Source organism: Corvus cornix, chromosome 2 (genome assembly GCF_000738735.6).
Source record: "Corvus cornix cornix isolate S_Up_H32 chromosome 2, ASM73873v5, whole genome shotgun sequence".
Classification (NCBI taxonomy): domain Eukaryota; kingdom Metazoa; phylum Chordata; class Aves; order Passeriformes; family Corvidae; genus Corvus; species Corvus cornix.
In genome coordinates, this window is record NC_046333.1 from 32,300,431 (window position 1) to 32,325,882 (window position 25,452).

Consider the following 25,452-nt stretch of genomic DNA (forward strand, 5'->3'; position numbering starts at 1 on the left):
CGGCCTCCATTTTACGCGGCGGCGGCGGCCGGAGGCCGAGGTGGTGCCGCGGGTGGAGGGGTTTGGTTTGGGCGGGTGCGTTCCGGGTGCCGCGCTGTTCCTTCTCCCATCGCGGGCGTGGGGGACGAGGGTGCGATTCCCCGTGGCCGCGGTTCCCGGAGCGTTAGCACGGGGATGGGCTCCCCCAGCTCCCCCAGGAAGTTCGCCCCCGGCCGCTGAACCCGCTCGGAGCCCCCCCAAAGGTTCGAGCGGCGTCGTGTGCCCGGGGAGACGGAGAGCGGGGCAGGGCCGGCCGGCTCCGCGGGCAGTATGGACCAGAGCGTGGTGGAGCACCCGGTGACCCTCATCATCAAGGCCCCCAACCAGAAATACACCGACCAGACCATCAGCTGCTTTCTGGAGTGGACTGTGGGCAAGCTGAAGTCCCACCTCTCCAAGGTGTACCCCAGTAAGCCGGTGAGTTGTTGGCCAGCTCTTTTCTCTCGCCTTGTCGGTAAGGCTGGCCCTGCGGCGACTTGGGGACAGGCGGTCAAGACTTCCCGTAAACGCTGCAAAATAAACAAGAGTCCTGCTGCCGAAGAGTGATCTGCATGAAGGCGATGGCCGTCCCTCTGCTTTCAGGGAAGTTGGCAATGTAACAAATAGGAAGCTGCTCTTATACATGGTGTGAGACGATCGCAGTGTAGCATCCTGAAAGGCGATATCGCTAAAGATGCTTACTAATGCTTCACTTTGCTTTTTTTGGGAACTGAGATTTAGGTATCTCAGTTAACTGAATTTGAGACTAATTTTTGTAAATCTAACATCTCTGGCTAAGAGTTCCGTCTGTTCTAAAGTATAAGCAATATACTTAAGGTTAACACGATCTAGGGAATTCACTGAGGTGTGGAGCAGATAGATGTTTATTCATAATATTATTTGAAACATGTAGTTGAACAACCTACAAAATTATTTCTTCTTTGAGAAGCCATTTTTCTTGAGATTGTGCTGAAAATTCTGCTGTCAGGTGTTAAACAAACTTGTATTTTGAAACTTAATACCTATAGCCTTTTTTGTTCCTGAGGGAAATACTGTTTATTTCTGAATTCCTCTAAGTTCTAAATTTGGCAATTAAAAAGAGGTTATGGAAAAAGCATAGGCAATAATTGATAATACTGTATATGTGTAGAATGGCAGTCATACAGAACGGTATATTTAAAAATTTGTTCCAGAGAACTGTGTGAGAACTGCAGCAGCATGTGGGGCCTACAACGAGGCTTTAGAAAACATCAGAAGAAGGTGGCATTTATATTGTAAATTATTTTTCACCTAGTTCAATAGAAGAATTACTGTTGTTGATTTTTTTTTGACAGAGGAAAGTAAAATAGTAGCTTTGTCTCAGGAAGGGTTTCTGCTTTTTGGAGAAAGAAGAAGAAAAGCAGCCAACAACTTGGGCTGTGTCACTGGTACATTGACATCTGTTAAACAGTTTTGAGAGTTTGTGGATGTAGTTATTACTGTGAGTAATTCTCTTCTGAAAGAGCCTATCTGCTGTGAAAAACAAAAATATGACTCCAGCTGATTGCTGCTTCATCCTCCTCACTAGAATCTCCTCCAGTGACGAGTTTGTGTTTAAACACTAGTTTTCTGACTCATCCTGTGAATGATCCTGCTAAATTGAGCTCCTGCAAGGAAAGAACCTTAATGAACAAGAGGTTTTCATGTTGCACTGTAGGCTTTAAACAGTGGTATAGTGTTAATTTCAGTTTCCTGAAACATCTTTCTTCTGATGAAAATAGATTCAACATGCCTCTCAGTATTAAATGACTAGTTCACGATACCCAAATTTATGCTGGGTTAAAGAATGGGGAGTTTCTTCAATGAAAATTATCTCAGTAATTCCAATTTAATTTAGATCTACTGCACTTGCAGTTAAACTAATAACTGAACACAGTATCTTTATTTCATAGGACCTTTCAAATTAAATTAATAACATGGGAGAGTAGAAAGGTATTAATTAGGATGGCTCCTATGTATAGTAAATTCAAAAAGTGTATTTTTGGCTTGATATATTTTTGATGTTGAGTGCTACTGCTTTTTTCAAATGTGTGTAAGTCTTTTTGCTTTTAGTAGCTCCCCTCCCTCTCCCTTTTTTTTTTTCCTTTTAAATCAGATCAGTTAAAATCTTGTTGATAAGATTTCTCTGTTCCTTCAATATGATAGGTCCTGGAAATAACTTCTATTACAACACTATTTTAAGGTGGTGGGAATACACCAGAACACAGAGACTTTTATACAGGCCTTGCAGTGTTCTCTAAGGGTATAAAACAGAAATCAGTTGCTGTCACTGCTGAACATAATATTTCAAGTTTTCTGTGTGACTTGAACCTCATTCTTGTATGTGCCTCTGTAAATTAGCTGGTAAACTGATGGTAACTGTAAGTGTCCTAATTAAATTTACAATTTATTAGGAGTATGTCTTCAGAAAGTGAGGTGGTTAGAACAGCCAAATGAGAAGTTAGGTCTTGAGGCAGTGTTGTTTGTGATTTTTCCAGATTAATTTGTGTAAATGACTTGGCCTGAGTACATTCAGATTTCAAATACAGGCAGATTTAAATTGGTTTAGTTGTTATTAAAGTTGATGTACTTTCCAAAGTAAGTACTTGAATAAGCTAAATAGGTTCAAAAAGATGTTCAGTTAGTGTGTGAGTATTTACTAAGGTTCACATTCGTCAATACTTTTGTTCCCTGACTTGACCAGTTTTCATAGATAGAGTACTGCAGTTATAGTGTCCCTAAATGTGAAATACTTACGTAAAATAACTCAAGGTTGTTGTAAAATCAGCCTGTGTCTCAGTGTGGCAGATCCTACCTTCAGTGCATTAACTGCTGCATTGATTACACCTATAAACAGTAATTTAAAACTGCTATTTCTCATTGCCTGTAGTACTGTCATCTAGCATTTGCCTACCACATGTCATTGTCTGGATTTTTATTTCCTATAGAGGAATGGGAGAGAAGCTTAGTGAACTAAAGTAATACCTGTCTGGTAGCTGCAACAGTATAGCTCAGAGATTGCCTGTGTTCCTAAAGGACACTGCTACACTATATTAAGTTTGGCGTTTGGTAATGTGCTGGGCATAGCTAATTTGGACTAAGCATTGCACAAGAAGTCTTGCCTGGAAAAATGGAGATTAAAAACCAAACCAGTAGCTCTGGAGTTCTTAGTTTTGCATACATACCTTTTGATTTTGATCTGCGAACTGTCTCCCATCTCTAAACTTTAGGTTCTAGAATAATTTTTTCTGATGCCATATGCTTGCTTCTGAAAATGGGGCTGCTCTAATTATGTGGTTTGAGGTGTTTTTCCATCACAGTTTAATGTTTCAGCTAGCAGTGAGCATGCTGTTCCTTGAAGCAGGAGGTGTGGCAGTGAAATTTCCTCTGGCAGAGGATGAGTTGAATGCCTTTTCTATTTACTTTGGCATATATGTGAGCTACTCTGTTTCCACATTTATTCCCTCTTCTTTCATTTGCATTTAAAAAAAAAAACCCAACAAGCCCATTTCAGAATTTCAGGCTTTCACTCTGAAAATTGCAAGTGGTAATCCTTTAGTTCTCAGGTAGGTGTTCAGTTTATGAAGGGAGGAATATGGGGTTTAAGGCCTCATCTTCCCCATTAAAGTCTCTGGCTTAATATGATTAACAGTACTCAACATATGTTTAAGCTTTTCTTTTGTGGTTTTGTAGGGAGCTGAAATGCATTACTGAAGGCTATGTAGTCAGCTTTGAGGGGTAATTTTGATCTCGCAGTTTCACCTCTGTAAAGTATTCATATTTGGAAGTTACTCGTATCATGTTTGAGAAGATACTTGATTAGAGGGGGTGGAAGAGGGACTGGTTCATGAGGTACTGAAGAGAAGAATTGAAAGTGACCATGTAGAAGGCTCCATTACGAGTGAGACAGTCAAAACAACATTCTAGTGCTATGCTGGATGATGATTTAAAGATTTGGAGTTTGAGGGGTTTTTTGCTGTTGTGCTTTGCTTAAGTGCTTATCTGTTCTTATTAATCTCCAGTTAATCAGTCTCAGGGCCCAGAAACAAGGATTCTTAAGATTTTTCTTCTGACTGCACTGGTCAATCTAAAGCAACAAGTTTCCAATTTACAGGAAATTAAAGTTTTCTTTAATCTTGATGCTGAAATTCTGATTTTTCTAAGGAGGCCTTTCCCAAGTACAAAATGCAGGCTTGCATTCTGCTAGCAGCCTGTTCTTGCTTGAAGGGAGCAACAAAATGGTATAGCTCAAAAGAAGTTAGTGACGTGAGTCAGGCATTTCTTGTTGTTTTAAATGTAAATAGAAATAGTACATCCTTGTTGCTGAATGTATTTTATCAATTTCAGCTGCAAATAACTAGTTCCCTGTGTTGTGAGACTTACAAAAATAGTGTCCTATGCCACTAAGTAAATATACAGAAAAATGCAGAAGAATAGAGAAAATTACTCTTAAGTGGAAGTGATAGACAGTTCTGCACAGTATGTGGCAGGGTGTTTTTTTAAAAAGTGTATTTAATCATGAATGGCTAGTATGGCTTTGGGAAAAAAGGTACAGCTTGAGATTTACTGAGTGTTGCAGTGGGGATCCTGCAACATGCATATACCAAACCAGGAGCCCCGTGGAAAGGAAATATATATGGACAGACAGATTCTTGATAGCTGTTTCAGAGATGTTTATTTCTCCAGCCGCATGGCCGGGGCTCTGCCCAGGAACTGTTCCAGTCACGGGACCAAGGGTCCTTCTGCCCGCGCAGGGAACACAAACCAACCAATGGGAACGAGGCTGAGCAGGGGCAGGGAAACCCCGTGTCTGTGCCCTCAGGGCCCCTCTCCCAGGGCTGCACGGCGGGGGAGGGACCCCAACACCTCACCCGTTTTATTTTAATAAAAGGAGAATGAAAACAACTGGATAAACATAACAAGAAACAGTTTCAAAACAAAACAAGCCACCCTCCTGAGTCTTTAAATGTCCAATCAGATTCTGTGAAACATCTTAGGGCTGACAGAAGGGAGACAGGACTTTCTGAGCATGCTTTGTGGGGAAACTGAGGCAGGAGAGGGTTTAACTTCTTCCCTCCCCCTTTTCATCCCCCACTCGGCATTGGAAAGGGATTTTTGGGGAAACAATTGGCAAAAGCATGGTTTTGTGAGGGAAACCATGGGTGAAAAAACAGATTGGGAATACACTGGGGGTAATAGGACATAGGGTAAAAGGGAAAGGTGGGATTAGGAAAGGGAGACTGTAGGGGGGGTTTACAATGGAGATACTGTCTAACATGACTACGACTTTTAGCATATATACTGCCTTTCACAGAAACACCATCAGGCCCAGTGACCTGCGATGCTTGTAACCCTTTTCTACCTCGTATAATTTTGAATTCCACCACCTCTCCATCTCCCAAGCTTGGGATGCATTTTTCAGGGTTATTCTTTTTAATAGCAGTTCTATGCACGAATATGTCTTGCTGGTTGTCACACCTTGTTATAAAACCATAATTTTGCTTAACATTATACCATTTTACTATCCCTAAGGTCTTAGCTACTATGATCTTTTCCTTTTTCCGAGTGGCTGCTGTTTTCTGTCTCGCTGCGTCTTTGCTCTCTCCTTCGGTCTCTCCCGTGTTGGAATTGTCGGGGCTGCTGGTGCCTGCGCGCTCTTCCGGGGTCGCATTCGGGGCTGTGCGGGCCGGGCCGCGCTGCTCAGTTCTCCGTGCGTCGCCTCCTCTGGTCGCAGCTTCGCTGCCGCTGCCTGGTGCTGTACCCACGTCTCGGCCGGGCCCCGAGCGACGACTCCCCCGCGCCCTGCTCCAGCGCACGTTTCGGTTCGGCGCAGCTCCGTTCCACCGCCGCCCGCCGCCGCCCGCGCGCCGCCCCTCTCGGCCGGGCGTTCACGGGGCTCGCTCCACCACGCGCTGTGCTGCGCCGTGCGGGCACCGCCGGGTCCCGCCGCTCCCGCCGCGCCTCGCTCCGCCACCGACACTGCGGCTCGCGTGGCTCCGCCCGCGCGCGGGAACTGCCTCGCTGCTGCTCGCAGAGCGCTCGGTGCACGTGGCCTGGGTCGCACGGTCCCTGCGCCAGGCTTCCCTTCGCCAGCACACAGCTGACATTGCTCAACAGTCTCGGTAATTAAATAATATTCACGAAAATATTCTTCCATCGGCATATATTTTGACTCCAGTATTAACTGTGTCCAAACGGTTTTCCAAAAGCCCTTGGTAAGAATTAAATCCCAAGAAACATAGAAAAAGTTCTTAAACAACCATGCCAGGAAGTGTTTCAGTTCTTTTTGAGCTTGAATCAAGCTAAAATTCACAAATCGTTGTTCAAGAATCATTTTAAGATAAATGTCCATATGCGGCTCTGAGAGCCAAGAGTCTTCCCACGGTTCCTCCACAGTTTAGATATGGAATAGCAAAGCAAAACCAAGAAGAGGAATCCAAAGTTTCCAGGGTTTACTCACACAAATCAGTCGCTTAGGGATCGGGGATCGTTCTGCTCACAATTCTCCACCATTATGTTGCAGTGGGGATACTGCAACACGCATATATCAAACCAGGAGTCCCGTGGAAAGGAAATATATATGGACAGACAGATTCTTGATAGCTGTTTCAGAGATGTTTATTTCTCCAGCCGCATGGCCGGAGCTCTGCCGAGGAACTGTTCCAGTCACGGGACCAAGGGTCCTTCTGCCCGCGCAGGGAACACAAACCAACCAATGGGAACGAGGCTGAGCAGGGGCAGGGAAACCCCGGGTCTGTGCCCTCAGGGCCCCTCTGCCAGGGCTACACGGTGGGGAGAGGAGACCCCAACAACTGAGTACTTATTAGAATTATTTGCTTTGAGTATCTCTGTTTTGTTCTGGTGATATGACCATTTTTTTTTCCAGGTTAAAAAAAACCCCAATAGTTTTGTAACATTTCTATATTCTGGTAAGTTATTTGGGGTAACATTTCTATATTCTGCTAAGTTATTTGGGATCTGTAGAAGGCTATTGCAAGAAACAAAAATGTCAAAACTTCTGTGAAAGCTTTTTCTGATCACAGAGATCTGGGTCTCAGTTATTTGTCTTAGTGTGAACAAGACTGCAGAGTGGGGAGCAGAAGGCTGGGGTAGAAAGAGGAGAGGTGTAAGACTTGCTGTTTGCATGATGGGGAAATTCTTCAAATAGTTCATGCATGTTTGTTCCACTGATATTAGGCTAGATTTCTTCACTTAGCATTTGCTTATGTTAGCACTCACTTTTAAGTGATAAATGTTATTGAATTAATTTAGGGTGCAAGCAGTACTTAAACTGAACTGGTGTGACCATTGGATTCTCTTTAAAATTCTTTCAAAGTTGTGAATATTTGGGAGGTTTTTTTTTTAAGGGAGCTATATATTCACATAGTTACAGCATGTTAATGAATATTTACCACTTTTTTTTTGACAGCATAAACTGAATTGAGTGGGGTTGATGTTTTTCTTTTGTTTGATTGAGTAAGCTCCTCGTTTTAGCATGCTGGACATCTTACTGTAGATAGGTACCTCAAATAGTTTCCTTTAAAATAATTTTGTTGGTATTTCTATTGTGTAGAATAGTCCAAAGTTACTATCATGTGAGTAGTATATAATTTGTTAAAAAATAAAAAACCTTTGTTTGCAATACTAGATTATTTGAAACTGTGAAACTGTCAGAATAGGGAAAAAAGCTTACCCAGGTTGGAAGCCTACCTTAAAGAAAAAGCTTTTGCTGCTTCTTGCTTTTTAATGCTTTCCTCCTTGTTTTATCCAATGATGTTTTTGGTTTTGGTTTTTTTTCTGCAGGGGGTCTGAGGATGGGGGCAAGGACTAATAACAGAAAGTTCCTACTGAAAAAGAGTAAAATTTGTTCTATTCTGAATATTTTAATTGGCATTCCATCATTCTGCTTTCTTTGCCCCAGCCACTTCTCCATCTATATTTTTAGAAAGTGCCTGGGACCAGGAGCAGGGTAAAGAACAAATCACTAAAAGACAGGAATTTTTGAATGTAGTGGGAAGTTTTCTTAACAAGCATTTACTCTTAGGTGTTGTTAAATGTTATGGCACTCTTGCTGAGTGCTTAATAGTAGAAGTCTTTTTCAGAAGTAATTTGTGAGTTGGACTTGTGAAGCCTCTGAAATGTTTTTAAGTCTGTCTGTTGGTGGTTGGACTTATAAGGAATTTTCTCATCTGCAGATGTTATCTCCAGCTGTATACCTGTACAGCAGGAAAAAAGCTAAATTCCTTTCTTTGTCCCCATCTCCTAGTCTACAAAGGATCAGAGACTGGTGTATTCTGGCAGACTGCTTCCTGATCATCTGCAGCTGAAAGATGTTCTCAGAAAAGTAAGCTTTATATCAACACCATACAATATTTGATCAAACCCCTTTTTTGGGAAATAGGAATTTAGATTTGTGTTGTTTAAGTTCAAATTCTCGTTGTATTGAGAGATGTAACCATATAATGTTGATATGTTCTGAAAAATGTATTTTCAAGTATGCCTTGTGTCTAGGATTATGATACTTGTGGATTGAGGCACGTTTCCAGTTGGTGGGAGAGTAAGTAGGCTGTGTTCAGTCCCAGGCAAGTGATCTGTTGTGTATCATAGAATCATGGAATGATTTCAGTTGGAAGGGACCTTGTAGATCATCTAGTTCCAACCCTCCTGCTGCAGGCATCTTCCACTAGACTGGATTGCTTAGAGCTCCATCCAACCTGGCCTTGATTTCTTTGAATGGTTACCACTGCCACATAAATGGAATAATACAACATATTTGTGTTGATTTGGGACATCATTTAAGTTCTCATTGAGGCTTAAATCCAGAACTTAACTTAAAAATGGCACTTGTGCAAGCAGACAAAGAGTAGTATATTTAATATCCAAAACCAGAATTCTAAATTCCTGAATAATTTCCTGGGAAGGCTGTTTGTTGTCTTGTTTTTGATTTGTCAGCACTTAACCATTCCTGATGATGTTTGAAACTTCGTTGGTTCTTGCTCTTTTAATTTCTTACATTTTTTTCTTCTGTTGGTTCCTGTTGGAACAAATAACTCAGTTAATCTAATTTCGGATTCTTCAGTCAGCATTTAAATCCCAATCCTGAATATGCATGGTATCTCACGTAGGAAATACTGGAATATGTGCGCTTGGTTTTCAAACTGGTTCAAATAGTTTGGATTGATGATACCAAGTAATAAGGACTTCATTAAGTTAGTAAAGTTCTTAATAACGTATAGAACAAGGTATTTAGGGCAGATTATAAAGAACTTCTGTTTCCATTTCGATGGTGACAGAAAACACGATGCATTATGTTGAGCAGTCTAAATTCTTTGTAAACAGCTCAGCATGAATCAATAGCTGTTATTGGGGAAATACCTTAAGTCCTTGCACAGTTTTTAACCCTATGAAATAGATGAACTCTGTAGTACAGTTCCTGGCTGTTGGTAATGATACTTTTTTGTAATGTATTGAGGTAAAAATCAATGTACATGCTGTAAGAGTGGGTGAGTCACATTTTAAAACTTTCTGTGGAGGAAAATCTCCAAATGTGGATGGGGCTTTAGTGAAAGTGAGCAACTGAACTTCAGTATTAAGGATGGAGAAACAGATGCAGAGGAGTCTTGAGTATTGCTTCAGCAGACTAACACTGCTGTTCCTTTATAATCTTTATTCTGAAATAGATTTTATTAAATGGGATTGAACTTCTTACCAAAGAAAATGATTGCAGTTTACTGTGTATAGGTTTACTAGAAAACTGAAGCTGGACTACTGCAAACCAGTGTATGCCTTGTACCACTTAAAAGTTCAAGGAAATGCTTATATAACTTACTCAAAGCTTAGTTTTTGCTTGCTAAGGACAAAACGAAATCTGAATTCCTTAAATTCACTTGGCCTACTTGAAGCACACTGGTTTTAGAAAACAACGTTTCAAAATTTGCTTATGTGCTAGAGGAGAAGCTTTCTAACTAATGTTTTCCTTCACCATATAGGGGCTGTGCTTTAAAGCATTTTAGTAGTTATAGGCCTTGGCTGTAGTTAAAGAAATTAAGTGAATTTGAAAACATGCCAGTCTCAAGCACAAAGTTAGAAATTTGTGTTGGAAGAAGTGGAGTTTTTTGTCCTAAAGCTTTTGAGAGCTTTTAGAAAAAAGTATGATTAAACTTCAATTCAGTCTCATTGTCTGCCAAAATCTTCCTTCTGGATTATCTATAAATTCCTAATATTATCTGAGGACTTACTAAATCTCTCAGTCTAGTTTTGTGATACTTGCTCCTTGGTACTGACCAGTGTCATTTCACTGATACAGGATGCCTCGAGGCTGGAAGTTGTGGCACTCTTCTAGCACAGTGATATCCAACACATTACTTATGAATAGAAGTATGTTACAATAAACTGTTACATTTAATAAAGCTGTATGCTGTAGGCTTAACAACTGATATGTCTAGCTTCCCTTGCCTTTCCCAGGGGCATAAATTCTTACCTAGGAAGAAGGTGATTAGTTAGGTTAAAGGCTTTTGACATGGTCAAAGTGCTAATCACCTATGTTCAGTGCTTTCTGATCCTTGCTATCACTGAGTGGTCAGAAATTACACTTAATGTAGCAGTGAGGCTGTGCTTGGGGTTAGGGACCAGTACATGGGGAGAAGTTTAAATGACTGTGGGTGTGTGTTGGCTATGCTAGCAGTAATGCACAGTGGCGTATAAAAGCATTTATATAGTTTTCTCTATTCCTAAAGATCAAAACCTTAAAAATGGTTAAATGGCTGTTATAGCACGTTTATATATAGTTTAAAAAACCCCCTCCAAATGCAGCATTTCTGAATGTCATCTCATTAAAAATGGCAGCTTGCCTGCACTATCCTGATTTCAGAAGAGGATAGATGCGTGTTTCTGTTCCTCCTCTTGTTTAAAATTTAGTTACTGATGAAGGCGCGGTGTGCAATTTAAATATGCAGCCATAGCTGTTGTGTTGCTATGGCCATGTAAGGGGGTGGTTTAATTTGGTACAGTGAAATAGCTTCAGATTGAAGTTATGGCCTCCAGATGGGGGGGGTGAGTGTGTTCCTGCAGAATTGGCATGGCCTTGCTACATGGCTTCAACTGGTGGCAGGCATTTGCTTCCTCACTTTCAAATATTTAGGAATACTCTAGCCCCACCTAGCACTTTGAATAGCATTCCCTGAGCATGGAATATCTGCAGGGGCCCTTCAGTTGGGTGTCTGCAGGTTAGGCTTGAGCCAAGCGTAGACCCGGAGCAAGGTGAATGCAATGGCTGGCACATTGTTCTTATCTTTGTCTGCTTGTGGAATTCCAGCGCCTACGTTTTTCATGTACCCTGATATCTCTATTGAATAACACTCTTCATAGATCTCAGTGCAAATGTAAGCATTCCTAACTTTAGGGAAACTGAGCTCTGTAAAAGATTTGAGATTTTTCCAAAGTAAAAGTTAAAGCTTGTTATACACTTCTTCATGTTTCTCCTGGGGTTCTTCCACTGGTTCTGCTATACTGCTGTTTTAGGGAAAACTGGGTTAAAGTCAATGTTCCATGTGTTACTGTGGACAGCTTCTAAGAAGACATTAATTAGTTGTGAAACGGTAGGATTCTCTTGTGCTAGGCTCAAGTGTTGCTTTTTGGTCTCTCTGTTTTGTATAATGTTTCTTTAGCATTTACAACTTTGAATTTTTAAAGACTATTTTTACTTGTTTCTCCAATATTGTTGCTTTAGCTCTTCAATTTCTTTAATTTTTAGCAAGATGAATATCATATGGTTCATCTGGTTTGTACATCTCGGACACCCCCAAGTTCTCCAAAACCCAGCACCAGTAGAGAAGGTCATGGAGCTTCAACCTCCAGCAGTAGCTCAGTGAGTTTTTTCATACACAGGACATAAATTCCTTCTATGCTAAGGAAACTTGCCATTAATTTCTCTTTTAACTTTTTATATTTGTCTGTAAAATAGTGTGTTTAAAGTAGAGCATGCCATATGAATTTGTACAATTAGACTTGATTATTTAAGGGTGTCCTTTTATTTAAACAAAGATTACCTTTTTTCAAATTGTAATACAGTTGTGTTTATTAGATGATAAAGCACTACTTTTTCTAAGCTATTCTTTCTTTTTAACACTGTATTGAAAAGTACACTCTCCTTTCTCTTCATATCCCTGTATCTTTGGCAGAAATTGAACAGTGCATTCAGAACTTGAAAAAAACTAAGTTGAGAATTGTTCTGTGAAAATTTAAGAGAGACCAGTCAAAATATTGCTGTTGTCATGAGATACAGGTGGAACTTGGCCAGGGTTTTTTCTGTTTGACAGGAATTGGCCGGTATTTATGTATGAACTTCAAGGTAGTCATAGCGTCTGTAAGACAGTGAAAAGTAGGAAATGTTCTTAACACTTTTATTAGTTAAATTGTTAACAGAACATGTTTGTTTATGGTGTTTTGAGCCTTCCCCTCTTCACACCCTCCAAATATGATGATGGTCTTTGGTGGTATTGCATTTTAAAAGCAGTTATGTTTCTGTTGAGGACTTGGTAGTCATTACTGTAATTCTTGGCCTTTTCCAGAGTTGGCAGTATCACTAAGCAACCCTTGAAGGTTAGTCAGAAAGGGATATATATGCAATACCACTGGAGGTACTTTTCATCTGAGGTGTGTGGATTGTCAGTCTATGGGCAATGCTCTTTTGAGCTGTCTTCATTCTGCTGTTGATAGGTGTCAGGCTTCTGTGTGACAGTCAGAAACATGAGCAGTTTAAGCAATGGTAGAGGGGTCTGGCTGCAGCATCTTTTCAAAGTCTGTGTTTATATCTCTGCAAGCAGGACACAGGTGGCCTCCTTGCCAAGTGTTTTATTGGTGTGTATATCAGTTGTAATGTTGTATTTGAGTGACTGTATTAATGACTGCTTAAAGTGCACAGTATGCAAAGTGCTAAGTTCATAATACTTTGGAAGAAACAAGCTTAACTCAAAGTTTGAATGGCCTTTGTCCTTCTATTTATTTTTTATTTTTATTCCCCTCCGACCCTCACTGTCTAGTGGTAAATTTTTCTTGTTTTCTTTGTAGGGCAAATGTGATATGGATGTCTTAAGTAATTCCGCCTCCTCACTTCCTGAGTTGTCAAAGTTAATGAGGATTTTCTACTGAGTTAACATTACAGTAATTCTTAGCAACAGGATTTGGGGATTTATTAAGACTGAAGTAATGCATCTCAATGGCCCCATTGTAATCTTGTTATGGTGACAGTTTAGAAGCCAGGTATTGAAGGTCTGACACTACTTTCAGGTGTGTTCCTGGGAGCCTAAGTACTTCCTATCTGTTTCCCCATTCCTGTTGGTAGCCCCCTTCCAGTGGTGAGCACAGGAATTTGGATTGGGCAGCTGGCACAGTGAAGAAGTGAAGAGTAGAAGGGGTAACTAAAGATAAGGATAGAGGAATGGTATTTTAAGCCACTGCAGGCACTGTTGTCACTGTTGAAGGTAGTCATATCCTGAGGTTGTAGTTCTGTTAACGATAGCCAGTAGAATTTTCATTCCTGTTAAATATTCTTTCAATTAAGTTTTAGTTTGCTTCAGCTTTTTGAAACTATGATTCTCAGTGACTTGTGGTTTTCTCTGGAAACTATCAAGTGTTGAGTCTTCCTGAAAATTCTTTTTTTCCCCCCATGCACCTGAGTGCAATTTTGAATTTCCGTTTTTACTAAGGCTTGCCAGAACCAATAAAACCACAGAAGACTTACCCAGTGTTTACATTCTTAATAAAACTTACGACAAAACATTAAAGCAAGTAGTTTTTTTAAGACACAGTAGTAAATCTTAAAGCTGTGGCAAAAGATCCACAACCTCAATTTTATTTATTTTTAAGAATTCAGACCGTTCTGGATCAACTGCTGCCTCACCCACAAACCAAGAAGCTTCTTCTACGTCTTTGAACACTAGTGCAGATGGAGTGAGGCATCGTAATCTTCCACAAGCACACAGCAACTCCACACCAAGCCACCAGTTCCCTTATTTAATGCAAGGGTAAGTGAGACTGAGGGAATCCTCGCTCTTTGATGCTCTTTAAAGTGCTTTAAATGTTCAGTTGCAATTACGTTTCTCTCAGTCTGCAAAATGATTTGTCTAGTTCACCTTGAAGCATAAGTCACATTAGAAAAGTTTTCACATGAAAACTAGTGGTTTTAGCCAGGAGTCAGTCAAAGAGGAAGTGCTCTTGGTGCTCCCTTTCAGGCTGTTTTTGTTTATTTTTCTTTATGCTCTGCCCTCAGCCTTCTTGAACCAGTACAGTTTTAATATGTCTAGTGGATGTATTTAGTAATGTAACTGGTAGAATTATTGTTTCTGGTTGTCTTTTCTGTCCTTTGTTTTAATAGTCAACACTAAATTCTTATCAGAATATGATGGTTTTTAGTTTTTGATACATAAGAGATGTAATTCCTCATTTCTCCATATGGGATTCAACTGTAGAAATGGTATGCAGGTGTTTTGAGTACATGTAGTGCTTGTGTATCTACAACAGAATGTTTAGGGATTCTCATACATACCAATGAAAGGTAACCAGTTTACATTTCTAGATCAGATGTGTTATTACATAGCTATTAAAATTCTGTCTTTTTTTTTGTGCTTAAAGAGCGGTTTTAGGGAGTTTAACCCATGTGACCTTTGAAATTGCTTAAACATGTTGTTTTTATTGTTAGTAGTAGTAGTAGCTTCTTCCAAGGGGACAACAGGAGGATGGTGTTCTGAGATGATAGCTGTCGTTTCCTCAGGGAGCACTTTCGGGTTTTCTTTCTGACAAGGTGTTCTCCCAGTACTGTACAGATTCTAGAAACCTAATTTGGAGAATGTTGACACAGAAAACCCTAAGGTATGAATGTGCTAACAGTAACATTGCTTCTGTTGCTGCAGAGAAAACAGATGGCAAGAGCTGTTGAAAGTTTATTAAGTTTCAGTTTAATTTACATGCTCTCATTAGAGTTAACTTAGACTTTACTACTCTTGCTAGTTTTCATCTTGAATTTGTTGAAATTTTTTTCTATTGTCTGAAATATACTGTCTGCTGGGAAGAGATTGCCTTTGGAGTGGGTGGAGCACTTATTGTGACCAAATGCATCTTCACAGAAGTGGTCATACTTGCCTTTCTGACAGAGCTAGGTGAGACCAGGTTGACTGTCAAGACTGCTATTGGTGTAATGTAGATTAATTCCAGAAGCAATTTACTATGTGTTGTGTAAATGAATAATCTGTAAAAAGTTTTAATGTTTTTCTAATTAGCTTTTCACATAGACATATTCTGAGTGAGTTTTTGTCAAGTGTGGTGAACTGAATAGGCTGTGGACTTCAAAAAGGCAACAGAACCACTATTAAGTCTTTGGGCTGAATTAATTTGTGTCAGTTTGGGAGACATTGCTGCTTGGAAAGAAAGAATAACTTAAAAGTAAGTTAAAAATACTAAGTCTGTGACATGCTATGTCTAGCATGTAATGTGGATTGAGAGGAGTGGATCTGTAGACTGAAAGAAGTGCTGAGAGCCTGACATCCCTGTACATATTTCAGGAGTTTCAGTCTTACTTGGACAATCTTTATCTTGGTTGCCTGGAATAGGGTCCTGCTTGTGGCTAAGGTGCATTAGCAGTGCACCCAAATCACATATTTCAATTTTGTGTAATCCAAAAGGAATCCAGATGGTGATCCAAGAGCATTCTGTGGTGCAAACAGAACTGTAGTTAGAGGAAGTGACTGGAGGTTTCCAAGAATGCATTCCTAATCTGAACAGAAATGCCAAATAAACAAACCCTAAATAATCCTAGGCCTTTTATTTTGGAAAGTATTTTAATGGAATACTGTCAGAACTTAAAGTAGATCTTTGTGGACTGCTAAGTACTGGCTCTGCTCAACTCCAAATAATCTGTGCCCAGTGCCTGCTGGAGCCTGCTTGCTTCTTTAAAAACACTTTTTAAAGCTTCAGCAATCTTTTCAGATGCATCCGGTTTTGCTTTTGGGCACTGCTGCTTGTATTCCAGCAGTAAGAAATGCCCTCTGTTCTTTTAGTTGTCTCTTAAACATCATTTGGGGCAATGGGATCTAGCTTTAATGTAATTTATATGCAGATCAAGACTTGTTAGGAATATGAAGATTCATAGTTGAAACTGGTATTACTTTGTTGATTTTTCTTATATTTCCATGACCAAACACTTTTTATTCTAGCTGCATGATTAACTGTAAGCACTACTGATGGGGAAAGATCTCCAGGTATTTGAAAATTTGTGTGAGGGTCAGTTTCCTTGGGCATTTTGCAATACTTGGTTGATTTGTACAAATAAGCAATGTGAATGTTGGATGATTAAATTACAGTTTTGATGTTTTTTCAGCTCCTGGCTTAAAGCTGCAATGTGAGAGTTGAACGTACTTTGGGAAAACGGCATTTAGTTCAGATTGTTGAAGTATTATGGGGAAAAAAATTAACTTTGTTGCATTTGGGCTTTTGCAAATGCTGTTTTCAAAAAATCTAAACTTGAGGTGGGACTGGGCAAGTAGCTTATGTATCTGCCAAGTTAGTCTTCAGCTGTAGGGAGCAAGCACAGCATTGTCTGCTCCCGTGGACTTTGTTGAGGATCAGGGCCTCTGCTGTGCTGTGCAGGTACAAACAGAACAGACGGGCTCAGCCCTGACAGGGTTTGCATTTCAGATTGGAGAGCACTTGGAAGCAGTAAACAGACAAGAAACATCAAGGCAGTGAAATAATTTGTCAAGTGTGGGTGGCCCATCTAATGAAATGATTTCATATTGTGCACACAGTAATGTTTGAAAGCAAATAACAAAATGACATACTGACAGCATGCAATATATCCTAGCACATAAATACCTTGCTGCATCAGTCACCTTTGCTCACTGTATTGTCTTCAAAGTAGCAAATAGCATAGCAGAGGATACTGCAATATCACCTGAAGTTGATGTGCATGGCTCATATGAGATGAGCCATAAATGAGATGTTTGTGGGTCAAGGTTAAACAAATGCAGTTATTGTTAATCAGGCAGCTGACAGAGAATGAGCTTTTAAGTCCGAATAAAAAGTCTTGTTTTTTCACTGGTGATGAGCAGTATCTTCGTGATAACCTTACCCTCAAATTCAGTGCTGGTTAGTTCATTTGGATGTCTTCTGTAGTCCAAAAGAAGTAATTTTGAGCTTTTTTTGCCATCCTGAGGAGCACTATGTGTCTTTTCAGAATATTCTGAAGCTACCTCTACCATGTGAACTGTTTCCTGGCTTATCCAGCTGTTCTTCTATTGTCTGCTCTGCTTTGTTCTCCAGTCTTGGAATGCCTGTACAGATCCTGTTTGCTTCTTTGTTCTCATGCTGTTGCTGCCATTCTTTTGAAATAGTCTACTTCCTACCTCTTTCTCCTCTTTTTGGAAAAAGATGAGGAGAAAGTATGTGCTACTTTCCTTTTTCCTTGAACAACAAGCTGCCTTGCTTTGCTGAGAAGATCCTCTTCCTTTGGGGGGGGGTTCTTCTCACTGAAATACATTGATACACTGTTAAGAGTTGTTTCTGAATTTCGTAAGTTAACTTAATATCCTGGCAACTGTAGTAGCTGTATAATTGACAACATCTGCCTCATTTGGATTTTTGATGAGCAAACAAAACACTGCTGTACTAGTTGGCATTCTAAGCCAGAAGCCAGTTGTAAGCCAGTCTACTTTTGCTTGATTAATGGAGTCAGGTCTTGAAAAACTAAGTCTTGCTTCTCAAAAAGTCACGTCTTCTAGAAAAGCTATTTGGAAAAAAAAATTAAAAACCCACCACAATATTTGAATGTGAGAAAAGAATATGCCGTAACTGAACTTCTGTGGTTTGTCTTGTTTGACTGGCTACTTAATCTACTGTTAAGCTTTAAGGCATCAAGAAAGCAGCTTTTGAAAGAGTTTGAAAGAAAGAAGAGGCTCAAATCTGGTAATATTTCTAAAAGATGTATCTGTGAGGGCAAGCTGTTAGCCTCTTAGGCTAAAATTTTTTTGAGCTCAACGTAGCAGTTACAAAGAAGAACCCTGAAATCTGTATCTGATGAGAAAAGGAAGTGGTGAATTCCTTCAGAACTTGCTCAGGCAAGTTGGGTAGGACTGCTTTTTGGTGACTGAGGTAGAAGTGGGTGATCCTGCCTGTTCAGAACCCCATCTGACACTCTGCCTTCTTGAAATTGAGACTCTGCTCCGTGGTTTGTCTCAGCACAGTACTTAATGGCACTCACGTAGAATATTTGAATCACCTTTACATTTTGAGGTCAAATGTTTTATGAATTTTGGAGGAGTTTCATCTCTCAAAGTGTTAGCCAGTTCAAGGGATAGAAAAGCACATTTTTATAGCTTGCAACTATAAATCATGATTAATGTTTTTCAACAGTAGCTTCATGGCATTGCTGTTTCAACATGTTAATTATGCATAAATAAATACATCAGCAGGGCTGCTAGTTAACCCTTTCAATTTTTAAAACAAACCTTGAATAATGCCTGTGACTATCTCAGTTTGTGTTTGGTATCAGGAAAGTACTTTTGCTTTCTTTATTCTCCCCCCACCGCCCCCCAAACTGTTGTCAAAACAGGTTATGGCTAAATGCAAACATAACAGTTTTAGCAGAGGTCATGGAGTTGCATGGCAGGCTATTGTCCAGAATTAGAGTGAAATATTTATTCATGTGTAACATGGAAAAAGGTTTTAATGTCTTCCTTCCATCTTTCTTTCTGGGCATGTCGTGTATATCTGAATGCCTGGTAGACTAATGAAATCTCTTGGTGATATCTTTGCAGGGAGTGCCTTACTTAGGGAACAGGTGTAGTCTGCAGTACAATTACAGCAGTCTCAGCTTTTGCTACCTGCAGTCTGAATAAACTTTTCTTCATGCTTTATACTCTCATGCTGTCCTGAAAGATGTCCTGGTTTACTACAGTTCACTACATCAAAATCTTTTGGGAAAGAGTTGGAAATCTTGCCAAAACATGCTATATGCTCTAGGAGGTAAGAGAGGATAAGAAGTCTAATAGCAGACAAAACCAAACATAAAACTTATGTACAGGAGTTTTATCTCTTGCATGTGAATTGGAGCTAAAAGCCCATAGGGAGTAGAATCGCATATGCTCAAAATATTGAAGGGGGGGGAAGATAATCCTTTACAGTGTTCTTAGTTGCAATCTTCAGAAGCTGTATCTGAAAGATTAGTTTGTTGTCTTATGTTATTTCTTCACGTCTCTGATCACAGTGGTATTTCAGGTATTGCTTCTAAAAGGAAGCTATAGAAGATAGTAAGTTTTCCCTTTAGAGCTCCTGTAGACCTTTAAGGGTGTTCTCTGAACTTAAAAGGAATTTTATGGAAGAATTTCTGCAGTTAGCACAGTCTTGAAAAACTTTCAGCATTGTTTTGTTCCAGAGATGCAGCTAGTAACATACATACTAAGTACAAAACCAAATATTCTTTCTATAGAAATAACTTTGCTTATTAATTTCTTTATGAAAATGCAGTGCTTTTTTTGAATGTGTTGGACGATCTCACTGTATGTTATTTCAGTGCATTGTTTTAGGGGAACAAACGAGAAGAGAAATACTCCTTTAATGTTTTTTTAATATTAGTGCACCTTTTAAATGTCACATTCAGAGCTGAATATTTTTCTTTAAATCGTTTCCTAGCAATATAGGCAACCAGTTTCCAGGCCAAGGTGTTCCTGTTGGATTTTCTATGTATCCTGCATTCAGTCCCTTACAGATGATATGGTGGCAACAGATGTATGTACGTCAGTACTACATGCAGTAGTAAGTCTACATTATCTTCATACTGAGCTACGCTAGTGAAAAGAATATATTAAATGTTTTTTTCAGGATCAAAATATCTGTGTTTATTCTGTCTGGCTCTGTTTTATACTTAGTTGTGTCCAGCAAATTATGAAATCCACTCTTGGATTAGAATTAAATTAATGTCTTAGTAAGTAAAAATCTAAGGGAAAATGCAGTTTGTTTTGACATATATTGAATCTGAAACTGTAGCAAAGAAGACAGGCTTAGTAATTATGGTGCATGTCTTTTTGACAAACCGAGTTTATGTTTAAATTTTTAGCCAAGCTGCTGTTTCAGCCCAAGTGACTTCCAGCACTGAGCCAGCGAGATCTGCAGTTGCCCAGGCTGTAAATTCAGAACATGCTCGTGCAAATGAGCCTGCAGCAGTGCCAAATGTAGCCGTCCAGGAGAACAGGCCTGTAAATCAAAATGTTCAGATGAATGCACAGGGTGGCCCAGTAGTGAATGAAGAGGACTTCAACCGGGACTGGCTGGACTGGATGTACACGTTCTCTAGAGCAGCAATTCTTCTGAGCATTGTATACTTCTATTCTTCTTTCAGTCGGTTTGTCATGGTAATGGGAGCCATGCTGCTGGTTTATTTGTGAGTACAACAGTTGTGTATAGCTGCAGATCTGAGATGTGGAGTGTGGTGCTAATGTTTATTCCATTTAAAATTAAAAACTATCCATGTGCAAAAATTTACACACTGCCCCTTTGCAGTAGGGTGTGTCTGTTAAAAAAATTAATATAAACAAGTAGAGAAACAGATGTGAAGAAAGGTAATTATCAAAATGTTTTTACAGTAAGTTGGATACCACTTATACCTGAAACACAATGTTCTTACATATTGGTGATATTAATAGATCAGTATTGTTGAAATGTAGCATTTTGGGATGAAAATTTAGAAGGCGGGAGTGAGGGCAGGGAGATTCATATAGGTCAAGCATATACTTGCATAAACATAAACTTACTGCTTGGATATGAAATTGCAGAGCTAAGCTCATGTATATTTCCAAAATAACTTATGGGCTGTGTGCAGTAAATTTTGTTAGGCAGAGTTAAGGTAGTGGTACTATAATGGTGGGCACGAGGTCCGGTAGAATTACAGAGATGTAAAAATTTTTTAACTGCACGTCGTAAAGACCTAAGCACGTTCTGTATTTAGTTGAGAAATACCAGTACTGTTGTCATCACTTCCTTTCAGATATGAAGATACCTTAGTGATGTAAATAGAAGTGGAAAACAGCAGTAATGCTTGATGTTTTGGACTCATCTCATTCACTGAGAGTTTCCTTACAATGTAGTCTCAGTCCTAACTAGGACTGTTCTTTCATACCGGTAGGGTAGTTGAAATCAGAATATAGACCCTTGGAAATGTAGGAGAGGCTTATTTAATTTACAGTGGTGATGTGGTTCAAGCATTAGCTGAAATTTAAATTCCTTTTTTCCATGGAAAATCGAATTTAAACTAAGAAAATTAAGGCTGCCTTTGAAAATGTATTTAACTTCAGTATTAAAAATGGGGAGGAAACCCATAAAAAGTATTCTACTTATTTAATCACCTAATCATGGTACATTATTAGTCTTCTGGAACTGAGGGCTGTGAACAGCAAGACCTTAATGCAGACATTGGAGAGTAGCCATTCAATCTAGAAGGATGAATTACAGAAAAATAGATGTAACTTCCTTCCTTTGAAAGTACTTACAGAATTTGCTGCAGTAGTTAGCTGTAGAAGAAAAAATCTTTTTTGTTCCTTTCAAAAGAGAGGTTTTCATCTGTTCCGCTTTCTTACATAGACACCAAGCTGGATGGTTTCCCTTTAGGCAAGAGGGAGGCCAACAACAGGCAGCCAATAATGCAGAAGTGAACCGTGATGGGCAACATGCAAATAATCCTGATCTTGAAGAGATGGTGAGTAAGGGCAGACATGTCTTTTGAGACTCCGATGTATCATATTGTAAAGTATGCTGTAGTGCCTGGACAGAAAGTCAACTTTTGTGAAATGGAGTTGGTTTAACCAGAAAGCTTTCAGCATTGTCCTGCTGCTTAAATTCTGTATTTCTCCAGTCTGACAATTACTGATTCTCTACTTCAATCACAGACTTTCTTCATGCTAGTTACTTCAGGAGGTTGTTCTGAGAGAAGTCACTTAATGTAGGAAGATGCTGCTGGTTACCTTATGTCAGAATTCTGAAAAGAAGCAGTTGAATTGCTTCAATTTCTGTTTTTAAAGGAGCGACTTATGGATGATGGGATTGATGAAGACAACGGAGAAGATGCAGGTGAAGATGGCAATACAGAGCAGCAGCCTGGATTCATGGCTTCTGCTTGGTCCTTTATCACAACCTTCTTCACATCACTGATTCCTGAAGGGCCTCCACAGGTTGGCAACTAAAGTGGAAAAGGAACTGTGTCAGGCAGCCTCAGTAGCCATACATAGAAGTGGAGCAGAGTGTGTTCTAAATACAGTGCAATTTCTGAAAATTTATAATGTTATCTTTTTGATCATGGTGTACAAAAATGTGTATTTTTTTCTTTTGGCTTTCTCATGCATTGAATATTTTAAGCACAAGTGGACTACTACATGCTTTCTTTAAGATTCTTCTTTTTCTGAAGAATAAAATGTAAAGATACTGGTCTTCCATGTTTTGTTTTAATTTCAAATGTGTGTTACACTGAGGCAAAGAGCTTGAACGTAATCTGCACCATTACCTCTTTAAAGAGCTGTTAAAAATACGAATGTTGACAGATCTTTCCAAATGCCCTCCATTTATTTGAATAATGTATCTTGTGTTAGTTTGAGGCAGGGTATGAATTCTCACATGGGATTTGGAACTTATTCCTGAGAGAATGCAGTAAACACAGGGATTACTTGTTAATGGCATGTTGTCTTCATGTCAGGAAATAGTAAGCTTCTTGGTAAAAAAAACCTGAGAGCTTTTTCTTGAGACTGTACTGACATTTATTAAAGTTGGAGGTATTTGACAGCTCTTCAAAGATAAATGGCAGTGATGGGATAAACCTTAAATGTTTGATACATACAGTACTTTTTAAGGAAAATATAGCTGCGCTGGGGCAAAACATGTACATTAGGTTTTTTAATAAAAACTGTTATGGTAACTCTTTTGGATGTTTATATGCATATTTGAATGCAAATGGCTAAACTGTGCCTCATTAAGGATGAGGATATGATTAATTTGAGAGTGTAATAAAGTTATCATGGTGGCATTACTGACATTGACTAAAGTGATGTGTTTGTAGCAGTGTCTGTACAGTTACGAGTGTGATCTCACAACAGACTTATCTGTATTCTTTAACTTAATTAACCTAATTAAAACTGAGAAAAAGAAAGTGCTATATCATGGAGTAGCGCAGTGCTGTGTCAGGTTTTTGGTTGCTTTCTTTAGATCTTAATCCTAGTCAAGAAGTTACATTTGGTTTTGTTCTTAATTCTGAGGTCATTGCGTGCTCTTTAACTTAAAAATGTGTGCAAAGATTCTCTTGCTCTGCTACCAAAGGAAAGCCTATTTGACTTTAATTTCCAAGTACAGGGCAAAGCTCTTGAATAGTCTGAGTGATAGGTAGGGATTTATTTTTTGCTTGGTTATGTTAAACTGCTGTGCAGCAAAGTTTTAAACCCAAAGAGAACCTTTTAAGTTTTAAGCTCTGAAACATCTGTAAAGATTTCTAGGCCTCACTGAGAGATGACTCAATTGGAAAAAATAAATTTGAACATTTTTGAGGTGTCTTAAGTTAAACAGAATCTTTTTTGAGTTACAAAATATTTCTAATCTACAAGTTTGTCAGAGGAAAAATAGAAATCTAAGTCTTAAAAACATCAATTATTTGCTGTATAGGCAGCAGTGATGATTAAGTCATGTTTAATTACGGTGTTTTCTTCCTATTTTTACTATGGGAAGCTGCTCTCAGTTTAGGTTCTTGTAGACCTTGTCCATGAAATGTTACCTTTTTAGTTTGGTGGATGGATATTAGTTGACTAATATTTAAGAGCTGCTACAAAAACTTACATTTTTAAAGGAGTGTCACAAGTGGCAGTCTCGGATGTCATAGGCCTTATTTCTGGAATACATTGAAGAAGTTTCACCTGTTTGACCTGTGTGTTCTACCTCTCACTTCTACCAAAGTTTTTCTTTTACCATTTTTCCTTTTGTCCTTGCATTAGCATACCTGTAAGCTATACAGTTATGACCTGCCAGTATCCAGCTATCAACAGCCATTTGTTGCTTCTTACCTATGTTAAGGTTTGTTTGTTTTCCATGCTGTAGGAAGCAGTTAGTGGCAGCTCTCTGCTGTTAGCAGACTGGATTAAGAAATCTGCTCTTAATGCTGTTAGCTCTGGTTTTGTTAAAAAGTGTGGAATTGCCACTACTTGTTTGTATTCAGACAAGGATGCACTTGTTGACAGGTTTCACAAGGTTGAAATAGTGAAATGGGAGATCCTGGCAGTTGGTTGGATGTTGAGGGAGATGTTCTGAGAGCTTTAACCAGAACACAGAGCTGGAGCAATGCATCACAGAGGCCACACTTCCATAAGATTGTCTTAAGGTGATCAAATCTCCCAGCTTCCACAACTTACCAAGATACAGGAAAGGAAAAGCAAAATATGGTTACTGAGGAAAGTGAGTGAGAAATAACAATGAGATAGGAAGCATTACCAAAGAATTGGAGGCAGAGGAAAGCTACTGGTGGAAGCAAAAATAAGATAAAGTTGTGATCATGAGTAAATACAAAGCAAGCATTGAAAAGCAGATTGAGGTAAGAAAGGTGCCCTTTTTAGAAAAGGAAAACTTGTTGAAAATTAGTTAGATGAGGTCTTTGTTGTATGTGTTTCTGAGCAATTTGAGTATAGAATTGAACAGCATATGAAGTATAACAGGTGATGATGGGAGAGAAATTAAAACCCTAGGAAAATAGTTGCTTTTTCTTAGTGTATCCTTGTAGAAGCTGTTCAATAGCATAAACCACAACACAGTTACATAGTACTTGGTTCTAGGCAAAGCTAGATGCAGAACTGTAGTAAATCTGGCACAAAAAGTAACAAAAGTCATGAGATTAAAGCACCATAGGATGTGCCTCAATTGACCTGTACATCACCCACTTTTACAACTTTGAATATAGAAAAAGTGATTAATTCTTTCCTTTACCTTGCAGGAAGACCTGAAATGACAGATGCATTTAGGTTTCCCTAAATGTAGGTTAACAGCGAGTCTGTGCCAGCATGTGCAATACCTTCATGGTGTGTTAGAGATGCATCAGAAACAGACACAAGTGAAGCACATTCCATCCATAATACTTCTTGCTGTGAAGAGACAGAGTAGATCAGCAGTGCTGATGGAGCAGATGTATGAAAAGAGCAACACACAGCTATTCCTTTGCATGATTTCTTACTATTGTGCTTTGAAAAACACTTTGGAACTGATATGTATCCATACATACATGTGCACTGACTTCTCAAGCCCTGCTTACATTGACTTTAGCAATGCCACTGTTGGCTCAACACATCATGATTTAACCCCAGCTGGCAACTAAGTACCATGCAGCTGCTTGTTCCCTTCTCCCTTTCTCCC

At 39.3% G+C, this 25,452-nt stretch overlaps 1 protein-coding gene across 6 annotated transcripts; it reads left to right on the forward strand.

Moving 5' to 3' along the window:
* On the forward strand, positions 1-23,221 carry HERPUD2 (HERPUD family member 2). Of its 6 annotated transcripts, XM_010398726.3 has the most exons (9): positions 1-456; positions 8,303-8,380; positions 11,789-11,902; positions 13,903-14,060; positions 18,964-19,050; positions 19,717-19,839; positions 20,141-20,464; positions 21,661-21,775; positions 22,098-23,221. In XM_010398726.3, the coding sequence occupies exons 1-9, from the start codon at positions 310-312 to the stop codon at positions 22,257-22,259; spliced, it is 1,308 nt and encodes a 435-aa protein (XP_010397028.1). In that variant the 5' UTR covers positions 1-309; the 3' UTR covers positions 22,260-23,221. The 6 variants fall into 6 exon arrangements, with proteins under 6 accessions (XP_010397028.1, XP_019141219.1, XP_019141218.1 ...); XM_019285674.2 differs by lacking the exon at positions 11,789-11,902; XM_019285673.2 differs by lacking the exon at positions 8,303-8,380.
* The last annotated feature ends 2,231 nt before the right edge of the window (positions 23,222-25,452 follow it).